Below are 8,905 nucleotides of genomic sequence, written 5' to 3'. Positions count from 1 at the left end.
CTCATTGGCCATGGCTCACGGGCCCAGCCGCTCCACTGCATGTGGGATCTTCCCGGACCGGGGCACAAACGTGCGTCCCCTGCATCGGCAGGGGGAATCTCAACCACTGCGCCACCAGGGAAGCCCTAGCCAGTCTTTTTTTTTAAAAAAAAAAAAAAAGAGAAGGATGAGCTTCTTCTTGGTCCCTTTAATCTTGCCTCAGGTGGTTTCTTGGCTACTCCTCCCTTGATTAGCAGGTATTCGGAATCCACCTTTTGGAACTCAGGGAAGGTCATGGAGGCTGGAGTCTTGCCTGTAAGAAATGGTGGACAGGGAGTTCCCTGGTGGCACAGTGGTTAAGAACCTGCCTGCCAGTGCAGGGGACATGGGATCGATCCCTGGTCCAGAAGATCCCACATGCCGCGGAGCAACTAAGCCTGTGCGCCACAACTACGGAGCCTGTGCTCTAGACCCCATGAGCAACAACTACTGAAGCCCGTGCTCCACAACGAAGAGAAACCACCGCAGTGAGAAGCCTGGGAACCCCAAATAAGAGTAGCCCCTGCTCTCAACAACCAGAGAAAGTCCGTGCACAGCAATGAAGACCCAACACAGCCAAAAATAAATAAATAAATACATAATTTTTTTAAAAAAAGAAATTGTAATAACAAAAACCCTATTTCCGATATTAACAGAAAATATAAGATATCTAAGAACATCCAGTGTTTAAAGCCTTTGTGAATAAAATAATACTTTTTTTTAAACTAGAGATCGTAAAAGAAAGCTTTGGTAAGTGGAGAGATATATATTGCTTGATTGGAAGTTTCAAATTTCAAGGATACAGATTTTCTCCATATTAATTTTAATGTAACCCCTGTCAGAATTTCAACTGAGGGACTTCCCTGGTGGTACAGTGGTTAAGAATTCGCCTGCCAATGCAGGGGACACTGGTTCGAGCCCTGGTCCGGGAAGATCTCACATGCCTTGGAGCAGCTAAGCCCGTGTGCCACAGCTACTGAAGCCCGCGTGCCTAGAGCCCATGCTCCACAACAAGAGAAGCCACCGCAGTGAGAAGCCCATGCATTGCAACAAAGAGTAGCCCCTGCTCGCCACAACTAGAGAAAGCCCGTGTGCAGCAACGAAGACCCAATGAAGCCAAAAATAAATTAAAAAATTTCAATTGAATTTTTTTTGGAATTTGTCAAAATGATTCTTAAATTCATCTAGAAGGGAAAATGTACAAGAATAGTCAAGAATTTGGGGGAAAAAAACCAGTAATAGAGCCAACTCCTTATCAGTCATCAGTATACACCAGCTCTAAAGCTATAATAATTGAAATAGTAAAGTAATGCCTTAGGACCAGAATATTATCAATGAAACAGACTTGAGTCTGTTTCTATTGAGTCTCAATTAAAGGTAGCATAAATAAATACTAGTAAACAGTGTTGGGGCAGTTGGCTATCCATTTGAAAGAAAATAAAAGTTAGATCCCTACTTCACAGCATTAACAAAAAAATAGTATATTTTTGGGAATTCCTTGGCAGTCCAGTGGTTAGGACTTGGTGCTCTCACTGCCATGGGCCCGGGTTCAGTCCCTGGTCAGGGAACTAAGATCCCACAAGCCCCACGGTGCAGCCAAAAACAAAAACAAAATAGTATATTTAAAAAAATCTTGAGATGGTCAGGGCTTGCTTTCATGGGACACAAAACTAAGAAGACGTAGAGGAGAACATAGATTTGGCCATTAAAAATAATAATTTACCATAACAAAAAATGCCATAAATAAAATTTAAAGCCAGGAGACGAGATAATATTTGCAACATAATTGCAAGGACTTTATATCCATGTTATATAAATCAGTAAGAGAAAGATAATCCAGTAGAAAAATGGGCACATTTCCAAAGAAGAAATTCACATAAAAAGTTCGTTGGGCTTCCCTGGTGGCGCAGTGGTTGAGAGTCCGCCTGCCAATGCAGGGGACATGGGTTCGTGCCCCGGTCCGGGAAGATCCCACATGCTGCCGAGCGGCTGGGCCCATGAGCCATGGCTGCTGAGCCTGCGCGTCCGGAGCCTGTGCTCCGCAATGGGAGAGGCCACAACAGTGAGAGGCCTGCGTACCACCAAAAAAAAAAAAAAGTTGTTCATGCCCACAAGTCATTAGGTAAATGCACATAAAGACCAATAAGATAATACTAGGAGTATTCTGAGTCCTGGAGTGTACTTATTAAGAATGAAAAAGAATGTTAAAATGAATCTTGTAAAGCAGAGTCACGCCTGATCTGTTTCTTTATAAATCTGTATTTTCATCTATCAGATATGTTTAAAATAAGATAGACTTAGAGTTAAGACTTCTAATTAATTTGTGAATTCAATTAAGAAGACTCCCAGGCATTTTTGTGGGGTGTTACTACTATATGCGTTTCAACTTTTATATATAAATTGAGATTTTTTTTTTTGCACGAGTATCTTCCCCACACCTGTAGCTCAGAAAGAGTATAGCCAATTTTCTTTTTTGGCTGTACCACGCAGGATGCGGGATCTTAGTTCCCAGACCAAGGATCGAACCAGCGCCCCCTGCAGGGTAAGCGCAGGGTCTTAACTACTGTACTGCCAGGGAAGTCCCCACCACTTTTTTTTTTTTTTTTTTTTTTTTTTTTTTTTTTTTTTTTTTTTTTGAGTATAGCCTACTTTAAATTGCTTTATTGTTCTACTTAGTAAAATGGCTTCCAGAGGAAAGACAGAGACAAGCAAATTAAAGCAGAACTTAGAAGAACAGTTGGATAGACTAATGCAGCAATTACAGGACCTGGAGGAATGCAGGTAATAGTATAATTGTGTGCTGCTATGCTGTAAAATGGCTTTTGTTTCCTGCAGCTAGATTATAAGCTCCATGTGTGCAGGCCCATGTGTGATTTTGGTTTCCCCTGTAGTGTTCTTCACAGTGCTTTGTCTGCTGGAGAAATAAACTCAGTACTGGCTTTGGAGTTTAAAAGGCTGGGATATGAAAGTATTTAGATTAATTTCAAAGTGAGTGTGAACTTGGGCTAAATATTTAACCACCTTAAGTTTCCATTTCCTTGAGTGTGAAATGGAAAGAATAACACCCATCTTGTCTTCAGTATTTGAAGTAGCCCTGCCTGGTATCAAGTTGAAAAGGTACTGCTTGGACTTCTGGTGTGTCTTCAGCCTTAACTGCTCAAAGAAATAAGACTGCTTGTTGCCTTTTTAACAACCTTGAAAGACTATTGTAAATATTGCAGATGAATGGAACAGCACAATGCTTGGTGCAAAGCAGGCACTAGATAAATGGGAGCTGTTTTGTAGTAAATGTTTAATAAATGGCTTGTTTGGAGTACTCAGATGGCAAGTACTGCATTGCTGTTGTATTTCAAGGTGCATAAAATTTTACCTACCATTAATGATAATGATGGTAATAATAACAGCTATTTATTAAGTACCTATTATATGCCAAGTACTTTCCATATTTCATTTAATGCTCATAGCAACCCTATAAAGTAGGTACTATCATTATCTACAGCTTATACAATAGATTAAAAAAACTGAGACTTGGCTAGTCAAATCTCTTGCCCAGGGTTATACCATTGATTCAGAGACTGCTTAAAAGGAAGTTATTATGTGGTTTGTTTGTTAAGTATGTCTCATTTTGGTTTAAAAAAAAAATAAGAAAGTTTAATTGTCAGAATTGCAGGAAAACACCCACACTAATGTCTGAACACATCCATCATTAGTATTATGATATTTCCTTTCAGCCTTTTTCCCCCAGGATATTTTTTATATATATATGTATCTGAAGTCTTAGTGTATAAATACTAAGGTTGTCTCTTTCTTTTGGAGCCTCTATATTTTTCTATATTGTGTTCACTGTACTTCAGGGAGGAACTTGATGCAGATGAATATGAAGAAACCAAAAAAGAAACTCTGGAACAACTAAGTGAATTTAATGATTCACTAAAGAAAATTATGTCTGGAAATATGACTTTGGTTGATGAACTAAGTGGAATGCAACTGGTAAGCATAATTTACTTACATTGGTGACACGGTTTGGTTTTTGTTGTTGTTTTTTTCCAGTAAGTATACTTAAGATAGAAAATGTACCGCTTTGGGGGTTTAACTTCTAGAGGAATGTCTACTTATGGATAAAACAGCATTTGCTTCCAGATCTTCATCTAGTTATATACTTGACTCCAGTGACATGCATAGAAATAGCAAATGGACACTAAAGTTGTAATACTGTTTGATGAACAAAGAAGACTTATTAAGAATTGAAGACCTACCAGTCAAATATTGTAATATCTGATTTGTTGGACTATTTTGGTTAGTTTTCACCTTCTTGTATTTCTAGGCTATCCAGGCAGCTATCAGCCAGGCCTTTAAAACCCCAGAGGTCATCAGATTGTTTGCAAAGAAACAACCAGGTCAGCTTCGGACAAGGTTAGCAGAGGTAAAGTTTGTTTAAATTGATCCAGTCCCTGTATGTATTTCTTTTCTCAGTCCAAGAATTTGCTCATTATGTTATTCTAAAGTTTAAAAACTGGTCATTTGAAAATGTACAACACCAAGAGTGAACCCTAGGGACTTCCCTGGCGGTCCAGTGGTTAATACTCTGTGCTCCCAGTGCAGGGGGCCCGGGTTTGATCCCTGGTCAGGGAACTAGATCCTGCATGCTGCAACTAAAAGAGCCCGCACGCCACAACGAAGACCCGGCGGAGCCAAATAAATAAATAAATAAATAAATAAATTAATTAACTAAATTATTTACACTTAAAAAACAAAAAGAGTGAACCCTAATGTAAAGCATGGACTTTGGGTGATTACGATGTGTCAGTGTAGGTTCATCAGTTGGAACAAATGTACCACTCTGGTGGGGATGTTTATAATGGGGATACTATGCATGAGTGAGGGCAAGGGGTGTATGAGGAATCTCTGTACCATTTGCTCAATTTACCCTGAACCTAAAACTGCTCTAATAAATAGTCTATTTCAAAAAACTAGTCAGTTGACTTTAGAGCCACAACCCACAACTAGGTTTCTGACAAAATTAGTCCTTTGAGCAGTTGTTGTTGATAACAAATGTAGAGGTTTAACCAGCATATGGCAGTTTAAATTGCTACTGACTGCTTCTGCTACAACTCCACATTTAAAATTTTACTATTTATTTCTGGAGCTCTGAATTGAAATCCCATCCAGCATTCATTAGCAGCCATGCTTTATGCATGTGCGGCCTTTCCCATCTAAGAATTTCAAACATCTTTATAAACCTGACACTTGAGGAAGTCTGTTTATAGACTTGAATATAATTAAGACATTAATAAGTTATTTGCAGCCATTGGTAATTTAATAGCATAGTGGTTAAGAGCATGGATTTGGATCAAACTGTTTGGATTTGTACCCCTGTTCTACTGTGGACGTATGTGATGTTGGGGAAGTTATTTTCTTCAACCTCTTTTTTTTCTTCTTCTTCTTTTTTCTTTCTTCCGCCGCACCACGCGGCATGTGGGATCTTAGTTCCCCGACCAGGGATCGAACCCGCGTCCCCTGCATTGGAAGGCGGATTCTTTACTATTGGACCACCAGGGAAGTCCTTCTTCAACCTTTTTTTGTGCCTGTTTCACCATTTGTAAAAAGGCAGTAATGATAGTCCCTACCTCTTATGGTTGTTATGAGGTTTAAATGGAGTAAAATGTGTAAAGCACATAGAATAGTACCACAGCATAGTACATGCTATCAATGTTTCTGGTGGTAGAGGTGATATTTAACCAAAGTTCCAGGAGATCTGTTACCAGTTGTCTCATTCAGGCCTTTAGACGACACTTCAGTTTAATGAAATAGAGTTCTCAGAGGATAGCTCCTCTTTAAAGAAGCTATTGACCTACTAATTCCTCAGTAGAGTTTATAACTAAGACAATAGTTATGATAAATATCAAGATTTATTAGAACTTCTAATAACATTTCTATCATGTTTGCCTTGAGTTGTTTCTATAGTTCTTTATAATATTAATTGGTAGAGGACCTTTTCTTAAAAAAATACATCTGAAAAGCTTGATTTTATGCAAAGAATGCTTTTAACTTAAATACCATATGCTTTGCGTTCATCTATTACAGATGGATAGAGATCTCATGGTAGGAAAGCTGGAAAGAGACCTGTATACTCAGCAGAAAGTGGAGATACTAACAGCTCTCAGGAAACTTGGAGAGAAGGTACTTGTATTTAATTTAATATATTAGGTATAAAGAAAAAGTGTGAAGTATTTGGTATAGAACTTCTTGATCTGTGATTTAGTTTGTGGTCCTAAGACATTCTTTTTTTTTTTTTTGGCGGTACGCGGGCCTCTCACCGTTGTGGCCTCTCCCATTGCGGAGCACAGGCTCCGGACGCGCAGGCTCAGCGGCCATGGCTCACGGGCCCAGCCGCTCCGCCGCATGTGGGATCTTCCCGGACCGGGGCACAAACCCGTGTCCCCTGCTTCGGCAGGCGGACTCTCAACCACTGCGCCGCTAGGGAAGCCCCTAAGACATTCTTAACAGTGATTCCTAGAGCCACTTTGTTCACATTTGAACTCAGTCCTTTGGGCTTTGTTCTGTTTGTTTAGCTGACTGCAGATGACGAGGCCTTCTTGTCAGCAAACGCAGGTGCTATACTCAGCCAGTTTGAGAAAGTCTCTACAGACCTTGGTGAGTACCCTCGTATTTCTGAAAGCTGGACGTGAATTACTGCTCTAGATTGACAGATGGCACGGGTGAGATAAAATGATGGCCTTTTCTTGAGTTTAGAGGTGAAACCAGAATTGTTTTCTTTATAAACCTCTTTTTAATGGGTTTGTTTTCCAATACTATTTAATTAAAAATAGTCAAATTAATATAGCCTAATGCTTTAAAAATATTTGTCAGCTAAATGTAAGTATAAAAGTAAACTAAAATGTTACATGTTCTATTTCATACCTGAATTAAAGTAAGTATTTGTAACCAATAAATTGCCCTATGTGGCTGAGTTGTTTGTGCAGGGAAGGAAATTATCGTGGCAGTGGGGAGGGTCAGGGGTAATGCGCTAATAATAAAAACTCGTTTCATTTTCTGTTTTATCATCTATGTGATAGATTTTCCTCTCTTTACCTGGAACTATAAATGCATTTGAAATGACATTTCTCTTTATTATGTGTCTTTCTCCTTAGGCTCTGGCGACAAAGTTCTTGCTTTGGCAAGTTTTGAGGTTGAAAAAACAAAAAAATGACATGGTGTGAAAACTTAGGACATTGATCGCATTCTTGTTGTAAATGGCATTTTTCTTCCGGGGATTTTGAGTCATGGCAAAGAAGTCAAGAGATTCATGAAGTGTATTAATAACCTAAGAAAAGGTGACAGAAAAACATACTTAAGGCTTTTGTTTATGCCCTTCATCATTGTGCTTTGTGTAGGGATACCCACTTCTGTGATCCTGGACTTGTTGGGATAGAGGGGCTCACTGGACCTTATTCATTATGGTTTGTCTGTTTAAGAGAAAACAAAAGTGTCTCTGCCTGTCTTTATTGAGCCTCCTTGTTTTTAAGTGCTGGTAGTAAATGAAAAGATGTGAACTGATGCTTCTTTTCTGCTTATAATTTATCCCCACTTGTTGGAGTAAATACTGTAGCAACATCAACAGACCTCATATGTGTTCACAGAACTTTTGAGTTCTAAGTGATCTTAGAATCATTTTCATTTTACAAACAAGGAAAGTAAGGCTCAGAAGGAGCAAGTGACTTTCTTAAAGTCACATTAGAGACAGAGCTGGGGATAAGACTTGGGTGTCCTGTCAGTTTGTTGTCCATTGAGTTTTCTTTCTTTATTTTGTACTGCTTTTAAAAAATAATTCCCGCATTATCGGTGCAAGTCCATATTTATGAAAATTCAATGTCCCCAAAAACGTTGTCACTGAGTGACCATTCCCCAGCCCGTAAGCTCTCAGTATGAATGGTGCCCATTGTATCGCTGAGTTTTGAGCTTGGAACAATGGGAGCCCTGTTGAGAGTCTCCTGAAGTAACTTAACCTCCTGCGTTGTTTCACCAGGGAAGCAATTGGAAGTGGCAGCTCGAGGCCCTCCCTGTGTGTGACCTCTTTGCTGAAACCCAGAGGGTGGTGACTGTAAACTACTATTTACTCTTCAGTTTTGGGAGAAACACAAAATAAGTTATGAGAAGAAGCCGGTTTCTCTCCTGAGTGTTTACGTCTCTCTGCATGCTCAGATATATAGATTTTTCCCATATGCGTGTACGTCACCTTATTTCCTAGGCTCTGGCCACTTTATATTCTTTCACATTTTTCTCAATATTCTTTTTCTTTAGACTTTATACAAATTAAAAACATTTTTAAAGCTTCTTGTGTACTGTAAACTCTACTAGGTGCTCTGCCAACTGGACAAATTAGGGGACCTCACCTACATTAATGCCTTATTTGGAACTTTTAATGGGTAATTTTTTATATATTGGTTTATGATGGTCACAAACTCATTAAATTGTGACAAACTAAGAAAAAGCAAATTACCTGTTATTCATCTAGGGCTTTATGGTCAATCACCATTATTTCATTATTCTGTGTTTTTTTTTTAACCAAAGTGAAATTCACATGACCATTTAAAATTCATCATTTTAAAGCGTGCAATTCAGTGGCATTCAGTACATTCACAGTGTTGTGTAATGATCACCATTATCTAGTTGCAAAACATTTTCATCCCCCCCAAAGGAGACCCCATACTTACTAAGCAGTCATTCCCTCCTCCTTCTAGTCCTCTAGCGACCACTAATCTACTCCCTGTCTCTATGGATTTACCTATTCAGGACATTTCATATAAATGGAATCATATAGTGTGTGACCTCTTGTGTCTGGCTTCTTTCACTTAGCGTAATATTTTTTAGTTTAATCCACATTGTA

The 8,905-nt window shown here is 39.1% G+C and overlaps 1 protein-coding gene across 2 annotated transcripts in view; it reads left to right on the top strand.

Annotated features, from left to right (window-relative positions):
- The window catches only part of LZIC (leucine zipper and CTNNBIP1 domain containing), a 10,602-nt gene extending 2,099 nt beyond the window's left edge, over positions 1-8,503 (top strand). For both annotated transcript variants that reach the window (XM_007453323.1, XM_007453322.1), the window contains 7 exons: positions 2,294-2,297; positions 2,695-2,799; positions 3,873-4,008; positions 4,343-4,441; positions 6,103-6,198; positions 6,591-6,672; positions 7,170-8,503. In XM_007453323.1, coding sequence (XP_007453385.1) covers positions 2,699-2,799; positions 3,873-4,008; positions 4,343-4,441; positions 6,103-6,198; positions 6,591-6,672; positions 7,170-7,228 — 573 coding nt within the window. In that variant the 5' untranslated portion in view covers positions 2,294-2,297; positions 2,695-2,698 and the 3' untranslated portion in view covers positions 7,229-8,503. The remainder of the gene's footprint in view (positions 1-2,293; positions 2,298-2,694; positions 2,800-3,872; positions 4,009-4,342; positions 4,442-6,102; positions 6,199-6,590; positions 6,673-7,169) is intronic.
- Positions 8,504-8,905: the final 402 nt, after the last annotated feature.

Source organism: Lipotes vexillifer, unplaced genomic scaffold (genome assembly GCF_000442215.2).
Source record: "Lipotes vexillifer unplaced genomic scaffold, Lipotes_vexillifer_v1.1 scaffold575, whole genome shotgun sequence".
NCBI lineage: Eukaryota > Metazoa > Chordata > Mammalia > Artiodactyla > Lipotidae > Lipotes > Lipotes vexillifer.
This window is presented reverse-complemented; position numbering and strand designations above follow the sequence as displayed.